The sequence below is a fragment of the Chrysochloris asiatica genome, unplaced genomic scaffold (genome assembly GCF_000296735.1).
Source record: "Chrysochloris asiatica unplaced genomic scaffold, ChrAsi1.0 scaffold00026, whole genome shotgun sequence".
In the NCBI taxonomy this organism is placed as follows: Eukaryota; Metazoa; Chordata; class Mammalia; order Afrosoricida; family Chrysochloridae; genus Chrysochloris; species Chrysochloris asiatica.
The window spans coordinates 17,248,323-17,265,787 of NW_006408544.1; the positions used below are offsets into that span (position 1 = coordinate 17,248,323).

General features: G+C 36.2%; 1 protein-coding gene across 4 annotated transcripts in view; it reads right to left on the reverse strand.

Annotated features, from left to right (window-relative positions):
• The window catches only part of ZCCHC11 (zinc finger, CCHC domain containing 11), a 217,543-nt gene that overhangs the window by 102,180 nt on the left and 97,898 nt on the right, over positions 1-17,465 (reverse strand). For all 4 annotated transcript variants that reach the window (XM_006839775.1, XM_006839774.1, XM_006839773.1 and 1 more), the window contains 5 exons: positions 11,505-11,682; positions 9,899-9,987; positions 5,422-5,473; positions 1,448-1,517; positions 16-142 (listed from right to left, as the gene is read on the reverse strand). In XM_006839775.1, the coding sequence (XP_006839838.1) occupies positions 16-142; positions 1,448-1,517; positions 5,422-5,473; positions 9,899-9,987; positions 11,505-11,682 (516 nt within the window). The remainder of the gene's footprint in view (positions 1-15; positions 143-1,447; positions 1,518-5,421; positions 5,474-9,898; positions 9,988-11,504; positions 11,683-17,465) is intronic.

The window sequence follows — 17,465 nt, forward strand, 5'->3', positions numbered from 1 at the left end:
TTCTGCTCCACTTACCTTTGCCCAGTAGCGAAAAGCTAACACCAAGGGAATAAAGACAGGTTCCCTTTTGCCAAGAGCAGCAAGTAAATCAGTAGTGAGGCATGCCATGTCATTTCCCGCACTCACTCTACAAAGTAAACCACTGTGGATGAGAAACAAATTTTACTATATCAATACCTTAAAAAGTAGAATACTTCAAATGCTGTGACTATCATTTCCAGTCACCATTATTTTAAGACCTAAAAAGTGATAGTAAAAACATTTTAATAAATTTAGAGCTAAACTAAACTTTCAACACTAGAGTTACACATAAACTAAAAAAAAACATGAAAAGTTAATTTCAAAAGCAACATTAAGATTCACCAAAATTTTATTCATAGGAAAGAACACTAACCTCTTAAAAGATTTAAGTGGAAACAGGAGCTATTTTAACTTAGGTGGCCAAATTGTACTGGAGATATTGTAGAAGAGCAGGGAGAAATACATACTATTCGTTATTACTATACTGAGGCAATGTGACACTACATAATAGGAAAAACAGAAGTCACAGTATCTGCATTCCTTCTGGTTTTCCCATAAATTATATGAGTTTGAACAAATCACTTAACCTCTCCAGGTCCCAATTTTCTAATTGAGAAAATAGGGAAACTGAACTAGATACCTTTCCAAAAAGAAACACAGTAAGTTAATAAAAGAAAAGAACATTGCCTATCATCACCTCTACATTGCTTCCACATCTTTCACATTGAGCTAAACTAGGATGAATTTCCTTTTTCAGAAGCACAATGGCCCTCTCCATCATATAGATATATGAGAAGAAAGGCAAATTCAATCTCAATTACTTATTTCATTTCAGTGAACTAGAATCTAATAAGGATCCTTACTGGTGGCTGTGGGCTAGGAGTTGGGCTAGTAACCACAAAGTTGGTGGTTCAAACCTACCAGCCAACCATTCCTCAGGAGAAAACTGAGGTTATCTGCTCCTATAAAGATTTAGAGTCTCAATAATATAGGGTCACTATGAGCCAGAACTGACTCAATAGCAATGGGGTTTTTTGGTTTGTTTGTTTTTAGGGCAGGGGAAGGGAATTTTAATGGACAATGAGTTCCTTGGGAAGAAGGACTAGTTATTTATCATGCTTGCATCCCTAGAGCCCAGCACCTAAAACATGTAGTAGTAAATGCTCAATACTTCTGGGCAAGTGAATAAAAAGAGAAAAATGAGAAATTTTTGGCCTATAGTGTTTTAGTTTCACCTGTCTAGTTTCTATTACTGGTTTACATGCTATCCATAATCTTACTATTTTTCACTAATAGAAATTACCTAGTTATACTGATTCAAAGAGAAATCTGAAATTAATTTTTTTTTTAATTTAGACATGTTCACTACATATTTGGTTTATTGTTGTTGTTTTAAAATATTTTTTTTCTTTTAATTGCTACCAACCTTTTCCGATCTTTGCACACCACAACAGGAACTTTAGCATGAAAATCAGATTCCACATCTACATATGATACTAATAAGGGAAAAACAAAAAATAAACACAAGTAAGCTACTGTCAAGATCTCTCAAATGTTTACAGTAAACAATAATAGCTTCCTTCTAAAATCATTCTTATTGTTTCTGTGGGATAATCCATTCTTCTGTTTTTGAGCATTTACCCACTGGAATCTCTTACCTGTTTTGGTGTCATTTGTTAACATATCACAAACCATTGGCAAAGTCCAAAATACTGTCTAAAAATCCTAATCACCTTAAGATGGTCTTAGTATTCCTAAAAGTTTGAATATTTCCAAGTATACAATTTAGTAAAAGTTGTTAAACCTGCATAGACAATAGTAAAGAGAAGAAACAACTGACTTTAGAAGGCTATTTTCACCGGTCAAGGAATGAGAACCTAGTTTATTTTTTTAATTATCAAACCAAACTTCTAAAGAATAGGGAGAAGCACACCTCTACCCAGAAGCCTTTCAAGATAGGCCCATGATGGATTTCACATTATTTCATTTAAAGTTCAAAAGACATGTTCTTAGTTGGAATGATAAAGTTTTCAAAAACACATGCTAAAGACCTATAAGCCAGACAGTGTGTTATTCACAAGAGACATGACAGTGACAAGAAGAGTACAAAGAGAAGATATGACAATGATTAAGAAAAAACAGTGCTCAATGAGTAGGTTTGAATACAAATATATAAACAAATCCTGTAATTACTAGAATGGAAATATTAAAAGGGTACAATGAGAGCATAATTAAAAGAGTAGTTAATTTTATAATCAGACTGAGTTTTATAAGCCTATGTCACACCTGGCTTATGATGATCTGCTCATGTATGTTAGTGGAAGAAGACATTTTACAATTATTTAAGCTAGGCTGATATTGTCTGATAAGCCTGAAAAGATAAAAAGTCTACCACTTGTCTATAATATACTTGTTTTTTATGAATTTAGAAATAAGTATGTAGGAAGAAAAGTGCCCTAGTGATACAACAGTTAAGTGCTGGGCAAACAGAAAGGTTGGTGGTTCTACTGTACCCAGCTGTTCCATGGGAAAAAGACCTACAAAGAAACGTTGGTAGTTCTAATGTACCCAGCTGTTCCACGGGAGAAACATCTACAATCTAGATCAAAGCCTAGAAAATCCTATGGGGAAGTTCTAGTTTGTCACACAGAATCATACTGCGTTGAAATTCATTTAATGACACATAGCAACTTGTTAAGCATTCAACTAATAACTGAAAGGTCCGCAATCTGTACTCACAAAAAGGCACCTTAGAGAGACAAGGATCTGCTTCTGAAAACCCTATGGTGTGCAGTTCTACTCTGCAAATACATGAGCTCACCATGATTCACAATCTTGTTGCCAACAACTGGTTTGGTTTTGGTTTTTATTTTATTAAGAAAAAAAAAACATATTAAAATCCCTTTACAGAATAAACTGAACCAAGTTCATTCCTTAAAAACTAATTTCCCAGGAAAATGGCCAAAAAAATGAAACTGATATGGAGACAGAGCCAGGACTCTTTCAATTCTAATTTTAATGGAGTCCAATCCATGTGGTCTATATATTTTTTCCTTTAGTCTTGGACGTTTTATTTTTCTTTCTGAGAATATAACCTGAAATACTTTGTTGTTGTTGTTAAATACCATGCAGTCAGTTCCAACTCATAGTGACCCTGCACAGGGTTTCTGTACATCTTTAAGGGAGCAGAAAGCCTCATCTTTCTCCCGCAGAACGGCTGGTAGTTCCAAACTTCCAACCTTGAGGTTAGCAACTGGATTCGTAACCACTATGCTACCAGAGCTCCTTAACTAGAAATACTACAAGAGCCAATAATCATATAAAAAGTATATCCTTTAAAGGCTGTACAGTTCTACACACATTCACAATGTATTTTTGCTGTTCCCTGTATAATTTAATTTATAATTTATTTACAACTGCACAGTTGTAAATAACTTATGTATTGAAACATCACTATCAGTTAAAGAAAAAAATAATTAAAATTAAAAACAAGGTTCATTGCTAGTTACTACTGATCCATAAAGGAGCTCTGGTGGTGTAGTGGTTATGAGTCGGGCTGCTAACCTCAAGGTCAGCATTTCTAAACTACCAGCCATTCCACGGGAGAAAGATGAAGCTTTCTGCTCCCATAAAGATTTACAGCCTCGGAAACCCTATAAAGGGTCCCTATGAGTCAGAACCGACTCCACAGCACACTACCACCACCACTGATCTATAAAAACTAAGTTGAAATGATATTAATAATAGCAGCAGCAGTAGCAGCAAAATTTTAAGGAGGGATTACTATATGCCAGACACTTTTCTGAGCTATGGCTTTACCTCATTTCATCCTCACAACCTAGGTACTAAATTTCTGCCATTTTACAAATAAAAAAAACAAACAAACTGAAGCATAAACACTTAAATAATTTGTCCAAGGGAACACAGCCAATAAACAAGAGAGCTAGAATTTGAGCCCAGAAAATCTGGCTCCACAGCCTTGCCTCGTAATCATTTACTTTTTAACAAGAAAAGTAGACTTCCTTACAGCAGAAGCATCTAGTAAATAAAAACCAAAACAAGCAAACAAAAAACCTCACTATGATAGCTATGACTAAAAAAAACGACAACAAGTATTGAGAAAAATGTGGCAAAATTACCATTAATCCACTGCTGGTAAGAATGCAAAAATGACACAGTCATTGTAGAAAACAGTTTGTTAGTTCCTAAACGGAAAACTGGTAGTGTAGTGGTTACAAATCAGGCTGCGAACCACAAGGTCAGCACTTCAAAACTACCAGCTATTCCGCAGGAGAAAGATGAGGCTTTCTGCTCCTGTAAAGATTTACAGCCTTGGAAACCCTGTACAGGGTTGCAATGAGTTGGAACCTACTCCACAGCACATAACCAGCCAACCAAAACACATAACTGTCATAAAACTCAACAATCCCACCCTTAAATTGATGCTCCAAAGAACTGAAAGCAGGAATGTGGATACTTCAACACTAATGTTCACTGCAGTACTCTATTCACAATAGCTAAAAGCTAGAAATTAACTAAATATTCATCAAGAGATGAATAGTTAAAGAATGTGTTATAAACATACAATGAAATATTACTCAGGCATAAGAGAAAAGAATTTATACATACTACAACATGGTTGAATAAACCTGAAAACATGCTGAGAGAAAGAAGTCAGTCACAAAAGGATAAATATATGATCTCATTTATATGAATAAGCAACTATATAGAAGTCAAAGTTTACTAAGTAGTTACCAGGCATAGGAGGGAAAAGAAACGGGGCACTCATTGCTTAGAGGGCACTGAGTTTCTGTTAATGGTGATGAAGTAATGTGGAAATGGATAATGGTGATGGCTACACAACATGATGAACATAATCAATGTCTCTAAATTTTACATGTAAAAAAACGTTGAACTGGCAAATTAGAAACCAGGAGCTTGAAGACACTACTGGGAAAATCCCATTATCTTTAAACTTAACTTTTCCAAGAATTTTTTGAAGTCACCTCATATATTTATTTCTACACTATAAAAAAAGGGAAGACAGTATTACATGACGTGGGGCCTAGCTTGTAAACAGTTGTAAATATTTTTAATTTGGAAAGTATTTTTACCTATATTAATATACTTTCTGCCTCAAAAGGAACCCAAATAGACAAGGCACATACAAAACACGAGCAATGATTTTGATTATATACCATCTGTTTTCTAGTGCACCTCATAAACAAATAGTTTATGTATCCATCCTTATATAATATAAAAACTCCAACATGCTAGGAGTTTTCATTTTAACTTGGTTAGCCATAACAACAACACAATGCAAGTATCTTTACATAATCTTCTGCATACCAACAGTTCTGCATACCAACTGTCAAACTTAAGAGAAACAAAAACACTCACCATTTTTTTTTAAAATCCCAAGCACTTGTATCAGGAGATCTGGATGATTCATCTAAAAAGTTTTAAATTAAATCAACAGATTTAATTAAATTTCAAAGTCCAAATAGTAGAACTTTAAAGAAAGTTGAATTTCATTAAAGAATAATTTTTATATGAATCCATACCCTATACTTTTAAGTACTGAAAATAGAAAATACTCATGGAGTATTTTTCTTTTTATGTTAACTACTCTTGTTGTACCGTGGAAGAAAGATGAGGCTTTCTGCTCCTATAAAGATTTATAGCCTCGAAAACCCGTGCAGCGTCGCTGTGAGTCGGAACCAACTCCACAGCACATAACACCACCACCACCACTCTTGCTGTTTGAGTACTGGTGTGTCACAGTGGAATAAGCAATTGACAGTAAGGTAAGTTTGAACTGCCAAGGTTGGCAATTCAAATTCACCAGACGCTCCTCAAAAACCCTATACAGGGTCACTATGAGTCAGAACCAACTCAACAGCACGTAACAACAACAGCAGCACCAGTTTATCTCATAGTGCCATACCAGGACAACTTTTTGATATTTTATCATTTCTGCCTGCTATGTGAGTATGCAAATTATTTAGGTAGGCACATTCTTTGTGGGGAAATATGACAATTTATTTCTCACTTGGTTTGTGGTGAAATTTCAAAACCTTTTCTCGCTCTAATAGTTCATTAATTAGAGGATTATTGCTAGAATAATATTGCTACATCATTTGTTAAGATTCTACTCCCAAGAACAAGAGTGCCACAACAGGACTCCATAAGATGAGTAGTGAACCGCTAATTGCAAGGTTGGTGGTTCAACCCACCAGCCACTTCTCTGGAACCCTATACAGGATCACTTAAAAACAACAACATAGAGCACTCATGAATTTATCGTACATGTCTCATAAGATTTCCATAAGTGCATTTTGGTCGCAATAATCATTATTCAGACTCCTGGTGTGGAACTGTGGGTTCATGCGCTGGAGTGCAGAGTTGGTTTGAACTGCAAAGTTGGCAGTTCAAGCTCACCAGCTGTTCATCGAAAACCCTGTAAAAGGTCGCTATGGGTCAGAACTGACTCCATGACACTTAACAACAACAACAATCATTATTCAGGAGCTCTGGTGTGGCGCTGTAGCACTGGACTGCTAACCACAATGTTGTTGGTTCAAATCTACCATCTCCTCCTTGGAGACTCACCAGCAACTCCTTGAAAACCCTGTACAGGGCTGTTATGAATCAGAACTGATTTGATAGCATTTGGAGTCCTGGTGTGCTGCTATACAATAAGCACTGGACCACAAAGTTGGTTTGAACTGCAAAGTCGGCAGTTCAAACTTACAGCCACTTCTCAGAAACCCTCTACAGGGTCTCTATGAGTCAGAACCAACTCATGGCACTTAACAACTACCATCATTATTCAATAGTTCTATTGATCATAGTTGTATAAAAAAGGTGTAGGCCATCGTCAAGTTATGGATCAAGTTTAGTAGTCCTCCATAATAAAAATTTTAAAAATGGAAACTGTGTATTTGCTCTGGGGCAGTTCAAGACCTTAGTGAGAATGGTAAAGTTCCTGTAGCCCAGGTATAGTGTGATAAAGGTAAGTGGAGGGTCATGAGGAAGGGTGCCGCAGCCTGAGCATGTGCTCAAGTGGGCCATTGCCCACACATGCTAGGTCCTACAGTGAGTATCAAATCCATATAAAGTTGGGTGGCAGTATAGTACAGATGCTAACGCACATTGCCCCACCTTTGCAAGGACCCAAGAAGCCAGTTGGACCCGCTTTATCCTAGAGAGGGTTACAAACTCCCCACAGTGTCCACCAGGCGGGATATTCAAATAACCTAAGCATGGCAGCCAGACAGAAAGCAGAGTGGAATGTGGCTCGCTGGCCTCTCCCACCTTAGTGGCCTCTTCAGTCCTGCATGCACAGACCATACACATGCAGCTCCTGGACTGGGGATGCCTAATGAGGGTTGTTTCCAAGGCAGAAAAACATTATCTTCCTACATTAGAGAAAGTGACTTGCGGAGCAGAGAAGGAATTCAGACAGGAGAAGAAGGACTGCTTTAGAAACTCAAGGGTAGGCTGATGATGATCTTGCTCCTGGGGACCTAATCAGATGTCAGCAGGCACTAAGATGAAGACTTAACATTACATCCATCAGATAGAAGAAGGAATTGAAGTCATTAATGTGTAAAAAATATTAGTATAATGTACTTATGAAAATAACACACTTATGAAAACTATAAGCAAAAATGCATAAAACATGTTATTTATGTAAAATTATGGTAGGTTACCAAATGATTATTAAGGAAAACTTGTTGAAATAAGACCTTTAGGGATACAAAAACTGGCAATTTGACCATAAAGTTGAGAGTACAATTCAATTTTATACAAGCTTGAAAAATAACTAATGTGTGCTGCTACTAAACAGTATTCAACAATCATACTGGGAGCCTGGTGACTCTATATGGTAAGCACTGGATTGGAAACCACAAGGTCAACAGTTTGAGTCTACCAGCTGCTCCCAAGAAGAAATGTGAGACTTTCTGTTCCAGCAAATTTACAGCCTTGAAAACTCTATACAGGTTTGATATGAGTCAGAAGCAATTCAATAGCACTTAACAACAACAATAATCATATATTAATTTTAAACAGCCATTCAGTCCAGAAATGAAAACATCAAACTTTCATTTAAATCTAACCTCTTGGAGTAAGTATATTCAAAATATCAAAACCACATAAAATATTGACTGATTATTTTCAATGTTTCATCTTCTAATAAAATAAGCAGTAGCACTTTTACTAATGATCCCCATTGCCACTGAGTTGATTCTGACTCATAACAGCCCTGTACAGGGTTTCTGAGACTGTAAATCTTTATAGAAGCAGAAAGCCTCATGTTTATCCCATTACTAATGATTTTCACTGGTGTTGTTAAGTACCAGCAAGTCAGTTTGGACTCATGACAACGATCCTATATAGGGTTTCTGAGGAATGGTGATGGCTTTGAACTTCTGACCTTGCAATTAGCAGTCCAGTCCTTACCCTACAGAGCCATACAAGGACTCTGGTTTCTAATGATGTTAAGTGTTGTCAAGTTGGTTCCAACTCATAGTGTCCCTGTATAGGGTTTCTGAGGAGCGGATTGTGGCTTTGAACCACCGACTTTGTGGCTAGCAGTTCAGTCCTTACCCTACAGTGTTACAACCAGGACGCCTAGGGTCTTGGGGAGGATTAAATCACTTGTTAAGTGCCATAGGGTAATGATACTAGCTCTAATTACTAAAAGTACCTATCAAATGGCAGACACTATATTAATTAATATACCTGATACATTTATACTTATCTTATTTAATATAAAAATCATTATCCCTGTTTCAGTAATAAAGAACCTGAAGCTCAAGAAAGCTCAAGTAACTAGCCATTAGAAGCTAAGATTTGAATCCTAATGTGTCTGATTCCAAAGTTCTTTTCATTTTCTATACTGCTTCCCATAGCAATAACTGTTCAGTATTTTCAAATATAAACACTTTTCCCTTTTCCTTCTTTTGATTCCTTTTTTTAAATTCTTCTGTCCCTTATTTCTTCTTCCCTGCCCACTGATTCTGATTCTTAGAGACCCCACACAATACAATAGAAACCATAGGGTTTCGTGGCTAATCTTTAGGGAAACAGTTTGCCAGACCTTGGTCTCACTAAGTCTCTGGCTAGGTTCAAACTGCCAACCCGGAACTCATTTGCACTACCAGGGCTCTTTCAACAATATTTTCCAAAAGCACATTTTACAAACTACAGTTTTATGATCTAACCAACTTGAAAGGCACTTAACAAAACAATTCTATAAGATGGAGGTGTGGTAGCTCATACGATAAGCACTGGACTGTGAACCACAAGGTCCATGGTTCAAGCCTGACAGCTGCTCCATAGGAAAAAGATAAGGCTTTCTGCTCCTGCAATGATTTAAGGCCTCAAAAACCCTATAAAGGGTCGCTAGGAGTTGGAACCAACTCAATGGCACTTAACAACAATTATATAAGAGGAATCCTGGTGTGGCATTGACTGCTAACTGTAAGGTTGGTGGTTCAAACCCATCGGCTGCTCCTCAGAAATGCTATACAGGGTCACACTGAGTCAGAACTAAACCAACGGCACTTAACAACAACAAAACTCCTATAAAGAGCCCTGGTAGTACAGTGGGTTAAGCGCTGGGCTGTTAAATGCAAGGTCAGCTTTCAAACCTACCAACCACTCTACTGGAGAAAGATGAAGCTGTCAGATCCTGCAAAGATTTACAATTTCAGGGATTCTATGGAGCAGTTCTAAACTTTCCTATAGGGTCACAATTGAGTCAGAATCAACTTGACGATGGCAGCAGATAGGTATCCAGTCTCTAAAACGGTATCAATAAAACAAGCTAAATAATGAATACACAAAAAGGTTTTTTCTAAACGCTTACCTTGGGAGGAAATTTTATATCTATATTAACATCACTACTTTTCAGAGCAAACTTAGTCAGTGAAGAGCCATATAACCTAAGTGAACATTCTGGAAGAAAGAAAAAATATCAAAGCATAAAATAGCATACAAAAATTGAACTTTTAAAAAAAACAGTGGTAGGAAAATTACATATACTTTGATTCTATGTCTTCCATTTCTAGTATAATGATTGTAGAATGATGGCCCTTCACAGATCTATAAAATAATAAAAATATTTCTCAGATGTACAGTACAGGAATAGGGAAGGGAGAAATGTTATTCACAAGTCTGTGCTTGTACAAAATTATAGTAGTTCTTCATTTAATGATGACTAAGACTATGTTTAGTATTCAATGTATAACTGTAAAAAATGTACTAACCACCAAGCAGTAGCTATAATTGCAAACTACATTAACTTTTAAACCTAAGAAATACCATTATGAATACAGACGAAAGCAGACATTCAACACTTGATACTGCAAATCTAAAACTCAAAACTCTGTGTCTGTTAAGACTTTATGGATCAAAATGAACGAAACTAATAACACACTGGAGTCCGGAGTGGTGCTGTGGGTTAATGAGCCAGACTGCAAAGCAGCCATTTGAACTGCGAGGTCGGCAGTTCAAGTTCACCAGTTGCTCCTTAGAAACCCTATAAAGGGCTGCTATGGGTTGGAACCAACTTGACGGCACTTAACAATAACACACTAATGACATCATTCTCAGACTATAAAGTGTATTATTTCAAAAACATAGCAAGACAAAGTTTAAAAGGATCTTATATGAGTTCAAGTTGAAAAATTATGAATGGGATCAAAGTAAGTGGTTCAGTGTTCTAGAAATTGTAAGTTCCCACTCGGACTATATATATATATAGTCTACATTTTTCAAGCTCACAACTGAAAAGTCATTTGAATCATTCAAATTGCAAAATATTTACTTCTACTCATAAGTAACAGTATTATACATTATTACAGAATATTTTTTTCCATTTCTTAAATTCTAATTTATATTCTTCTTTTATAATTCTCAAAACAGATTTACAGGTAACTAATACATCAAATATCTAAATTCTCTATTTAAGATAATATAAATTATGAGTGCTAAACAAATAGTCTTTACATAAATGTCTAAAATAAATCTGGACTCAATCCTCCTTGTACCAAGAAATACGTTTTTTTATAAAGACAAATATTTTACCTCCATAAGCACTATTCCAAGAAAATTACCTTTTCCTGATATCAAGCAATATAAATTTTATTTAGTGATTAGTAGGAACACTAATACTCAATATAACTAAAGAGTTCATTTAGAAATCAACGATACTGAAAAAAACAAAACATTTGACCACTATAAGTTTATTCCATAATGACATTTACTTATTACCAAAAATATGCTACGCCAAAAATTTCAACTTCCATTTCTGGCATAATTCACTCCAAAATTTTCATATAGTCCATAAAACAATTAAATTAGTCTACTATGAAAATGGAGAAAAGAGAGAAACATTAAAAATCTTGCCCTCAGTTCAAAAGAATAAAGAAGAGTTTTGTGTCTTAATAATTAAATATGAAATGTATTTGTACCTGGTAAACTTGCTGTTATAACCTTTGACATTTCCTCCACAATTTCCTGTCGAACTTGGAAGTCATCATCCGTTAACCCTTGTTCTTTTGCTAATTCAATAACTGCAACACTTAAAGCAGCCAAGTGGGCAGGGGAAGGAGGTGGCAGAGAACGAAGCTCACTTTCTTCCTGTTTTTCCTATTAGCACAATATTTAACAACAGTGACAATGAAAAAAGATTTCTACTTTAATGTCTATATATTTAGAAGAAGAAAGAAATATATTAATAAATACTCACTGAACACCTTCTATGTGCAAGATATGAGACTCCTAGAAACTACAAGTAAACAAGAGACCAAGATCCCTGCCTTTGTAAAGCAGGATTGAAGGAATCAGAGGTGCTTTGGGGAAGGGTCTATTAAATACTTTTAAATAAGTAAAATTTGTTCTATTATACTGTCTTAATAAATTTTGAAATGCTACATGAAAGCAGAGATACCATAACTACAACACTCAGCGATGATTATAACACAGAAATTGTCTTAGATGTAGTATTAGAAGGTCTTGAGCTTTGAAGTAACAAGTAAAGGGTAACAGAAAAATATCATAAGCACCATCACTACACTATAGCAACACTGCCTATCATTTAGAACTAACTTCTATTACTTACCTATTATTTACTAGGCAAAATGTTTTGTTTTGTGTTTTATTAAGTCAATTCTGCTAAAAGTTTCAAAACCACTTTAAACCAAGGGCTAAAGAGGAATATAATTACAGGGAGAGGCTTCAGAAAGTTCATGGAAAAATGGAATTAACAGATAATGGAATGTTCCCACAAACTGTCTGAATGTCCCTTGTGTATGTGAAATGATTTTATGAAAATTAGCTAATTTTCTGATTATAAAAAAAATATATGCTAACTGTAAAAAACCACATGAAACCCAGAATGATGAAAAGGAGATGATCACCATAATCTTAGAGCCCAGAATTTCATTTTTTAAACTAATTTGAGACCATAGAGTTTTTCATTTAGTAGTATAGCATAGACATTTTCTATTACCACTTTCAATAAAAAAAGAAATAATCTCTTCTTTTTTAAGAACATGGAGTTCCCAACAGATCTTATAACTGAAAGTACTTGGTCCTATCCCAGATATGGTCAAACAATGACTTCAGTCCATTCCAAATTTTACTTACTTTTACCATATTCAGACTTAACATAAGTCACACTTACCAAAGATAAGGAATTCCCAAATATGGGGGATTAACACCTCATTTTTATAAATTTCTGAGATCATTTCTGCAAGTCTTGATTATAATCTATATTTTGGATAAGCATTTAATTTTTCAGAACTATTTTTAAGTTTCACCAAAGAGATTAATAGAATATACTTAAAAAATAATGCAAGATTATTATGTAACAACAAAACTACTTGTCATATGCATAGAAACACAAAATATTCTCAATTATATTGTTAGAATGTCAAGGAGATAAAACATAAAAGAAAGTTAAGAAACACACTTCCATGCTATTTATATCCCTATCCTTCTTCATTGATATCCTCCTATCTCCCTCTGTCACAAATATGATTACAGAAGCCTCTGCCCTAATGTAACTTACATTGTTGTATTTGTTTTTGTCAAGTGCCATCAAGTCAGTTCTGACTCATAGTGACACTGTATAGGATTTCCGAGGAGCGGCTGGTAGGTTTGAACTGCCGACCTTGTGGTTAGGAGACCAATGCTTATCGTATAGCTCCACCAGGACTCCTAGAGTTCCAGAGTAATGAAGAAACGAAAAAACAAAACAAAACAAAAAATCACTTCAAACCCACTGCCACCAAGTCGATTCTGACTCAGAGAAACCCAGTATAAAGTTTGTTGGTGGTGGTAGTTATGTGCCATGGAGTCAGAACCAACTCATAGTGACCCTGTATAGGGTTTCTGAGGCTGTAAATCTTTACGGGAGCAGAAAGCCTCATCTTTCTCCCATGGAACAGCTGGTAGTTTACAGGGCTATAAATCTTTACTGGAGCAAAAAGCTTTATCTTTCTCCCATGGCAATGTTGAGTTTGAACTGCCGACTTTGCAGTTAGCGTACAGTGCTTATTTTACCGCACCACCAGAGCGCCTACAGAGTGAAGAGAGCAGGGTGTTATTAAAATAGAATAGATAATGAAGGCCACTATGAATAAGTAACACTTAAGCAGCAACCTAAATGAAGTAAAGGAAAGCCATATTTAAGTCTCTTTAGGGAAAGAGCATTCCAGACACAATAGTAATTGCAAAGACTGAAGCATATTGTTTTTGTTGTTGTTGTTAGGTGCCATTGAGTTAGTACCAACCTATAGCAACCTTATGCACAGCAGAACAAAACACTGCCCAATCCTGGGCCAACCTCACAACTGTTGCCACGCTTGAGTCCATCGATGCTGCCACTTGGCCAATCCATCTCATTGGGGGTCTTCCTCTTTTTCTCTGACCCTCCACCTTACCAAACATGATAACCAGTCCAACGATGGTCCCTCCTGACAATATGTCCAAAGTATGAGAGACGAAGTTTGGCCATCTTTTCCTCCAAGGAGCACTATGGCTTCACTTCTTCAAAACGGATCTATTGGTTCTTTTGGCAGCCCATGGCACTTTCAATATTCTCCTCCAACACCCTAACTCAAAAGCATCAATTCTTCTACAGTTTTCCTTATTCACTGTCTAGCTTTCGTATGTATATTGTGTCTCATTATTTTAAGAGATAAATGTGGCAAGAGTTTGAGAAAGAGATGAAGGTGATGAATGATGAGGTTGTGGATGATGATGATGACACTGAAGAATTAATGGGACTTGGTAAGGACTTAGAATATATTCTAAGTTTGAGATGCCACTTGAGGCTATGAGCAGAAAACAGTAAGATACAACATATTTTAATAGCACAATGTTGTTAATTGTCATCAAGTTGGGTTCCAGCTCAAAGAGACCCTATATAGGGTTTCTGAGGAGAGGCTGATAGGTTTGAATAACCGACCTTATGGTTAGTAGTCCAGTGCTTATCCTACAGTGCCACACTAGGACTCCAAAAGTGCAATATTGGCTGCTAAACAGAGAAAAGATGGAGTGGGGAGAGAGTGCACCTGAGAAATGTCAGTAAGACAAAAAGAGAAAAACTAGAACTATATGACAATTAAATTTGGAACATATAATATTTGAAAGTAAAGTCTATAGGATTTGCTAATGGTTTGAATGTGGAGTGTAAGAGAAAGATATAAATCAAGGATAACTCCAAGGTGGTTATCCTGAGTAACTAGCAAATGGTGCTGGTGGTGCTTTTTACTGAGAGAGAGATGATGCAAATTTCAGAAATTTAACTTAGGTTAGGAAAGCCTGTTCAAGAGGCAAAAGCCTCCTACTACTTCGCCCTGTTTCCAGTCTTTTTATCTTATCTTTCACTCTTCATATTGCTACCAATGATTCCCCTACTTAAAAACCTTTAATGGCACCAATAAGGTAATGTACCACCTCTTAACATGGGTACTACATTAGTCTATTTAGGCTCTCCTCCAACCATTTCACCTAGCTCACCAATATTTTGGTCAGAAACTCAGATAGTTAGCAAACTCCAAATACTATAATGTGCTATTGATTCTCCATGCTTTTACTAATCTTGTTCCCTATGCCTAAAGACCGTCCTTGACCCTTTGCAGTACATTGATTTACTTAATATGGATCTTCTAGCCATAGTCTTTGTGAACCTACCAAATGACTGAGTTGTTGTTTTTAAGTGGCACTTAGTCAGGTCCAACTCATAGTGACCCTGTAACAGGGTTTCCAATGAGTGGCTGGTGAGTTTGAACCACCGACCTTGCGGTTCAAAAAGACCTTGCAGTCAGTGTATTATCATGTAATGCATTATCCTGCAGCGTCACACCAAGACTCCATATGATTGGGTTGTTGTTGTTGTTGTTGTGAAGTGCCGCCAAGTCGGTTCTGACCCATAGAGACTCTGTATAGGCTTTCCAAGGAGCAGCTGGTGAGCTTGTGCTGCTGACCTTGCAGTTCAAATGGTTTTGCAGTCTGGCACATTAACCCACAGCGCCACACCAGGACTCTAAAAATGACTGGGTAAGACTATGCAAATACGAGGTGTTTGTGTCCCACCAAATTGATTGGATACCTTACCTTACTAATACTAAAAATGAAAACAAGGTACATGGCAACCTTGGGTTGTTGGGACCATAAGAATAAAGTATATAGAACCCTAGTGTGGGGACTGGTCAGTTTTGTCACCCTTCCAGGTTTTAAATGAATCATCTCATAAGTGAAGAGCCAGAAGAAAGAAGAGCAGGAACGGAGCATGACCCAAGATCCGTGTGTTGAACATCCTAGATCCAGGAGACAGAGAAGTGTAATGCCAGAAGAAATGGCACAAAAATGGTTGGTGTTTTCTTATTATACTTTTATGGATTCCATGCCTAAACAGTAGTTATAGGTATACAGAAAACCATTTTAAAATAGAAAATTGATAATTGCCTTTAAACCGAAAAGCACAGTACATTTAACTTTTTTGGTATGTGTTAGATAAATTTTGATCAACACTTCTGTTTCATCAGTCACACCACACATCACTATTCCAAACTATTCTTTGGATGGAGGGTTTTTTCTTTTTTCACCTATTCTTCCTCTATTGATGTGCACGTTATACATACTATAGTTCTTTTACTGAATATCCTAGCTACTTTAATATGCCAACTTAAAGAATTGATGAACTTGAATTATGATGATGGCAAAGAATATTGAATATACCATGAACAAACAAATCTGTCCTCAAAGCACAGCTGGAATGGTCCTTAGAATTGAGGATGATTGAGACTGCATCTAATATGCTTTAGGCATGTTATCAGGAAGGACCAGTTCCTGGCAAAAGGACATTATGCTTGAGAGGGGTCACAAAAAAGGAAGACCCTCCACTTAACTAGATAGACTGACACAGTGGCTTCAACAATAGGCTTAAACATAGGAACAATTGTGAGGATGTAGCTGGACCAGACAGTGTTTCATTCTGTTGTACACAGAGTCACTGTGAATTAGAAACGACTCAACGACACCTAACAACAGCTTAACCTAAAAAAAAGCAAAAAGGAGTCAGTATCTTTATTATCTTCTCATATCATAAATTTTAACAGCTTAAATACTAAAAATCCTCTCCAAAGTTATATCCTAGCTATTGTTCATTATTTTAGTTCTAGACTGCATTTTTCTCATTGACAAACTAAATGTTGTTGCTCTTATTTCAGTTTTATCTTTACCTTGCCATTCCTTTTCTTATCTCTCTAGGCTCATCTTTTTTACAACTCTAGGATCATTTTCTTCCATTTAAATTACATCCTTCAGAGTTTCCCTTACCAAGGGTTTATGGAGATTAAGTTTCATTTTTCCTTTAGCTACCAATATGTTAGAGTCCTAGTATGGCCCTGTAGGATAAGCACTAAATTGCTAGGTAGGTTTGAACCATAAAGTTGGCAGTTCAAACCCAGCAATCATTCCTCAGAAACCCTACAGAAGGTTGCTCAGTCAGAACCAACTCGACAGCACTTAACAACAACCACTACCAATATATTCAGTCCTTCGTATTGAAAGACAATCTCATTGCGTATAGAAATGTAAGGGATAGTTAACTTTTGTCAGCACACAGGAGATATTATTTCATTGTCTTCTGGCTTCAATTGATGTTATTGATAGTCAGTCAAAAGTCTAAGTGTTGGACCTCCAAGGGTCATCTACCTTACCTTTTTTGATTTTTATAAATAACTATTGAGGTATAATTTACATAAAATAAACTACAGGTCTATTTAAAGTCTACAATTTGGTGAGTTCTAATGTAACCAATGTAGCAGTCAAGAGATCAGACGACGTATTGCACTGGGCAAATCTGCTGCACAGGAACTTTTTAAAGTATTGAAGAGCAGAGATGTCAGCTTGAGGACTAG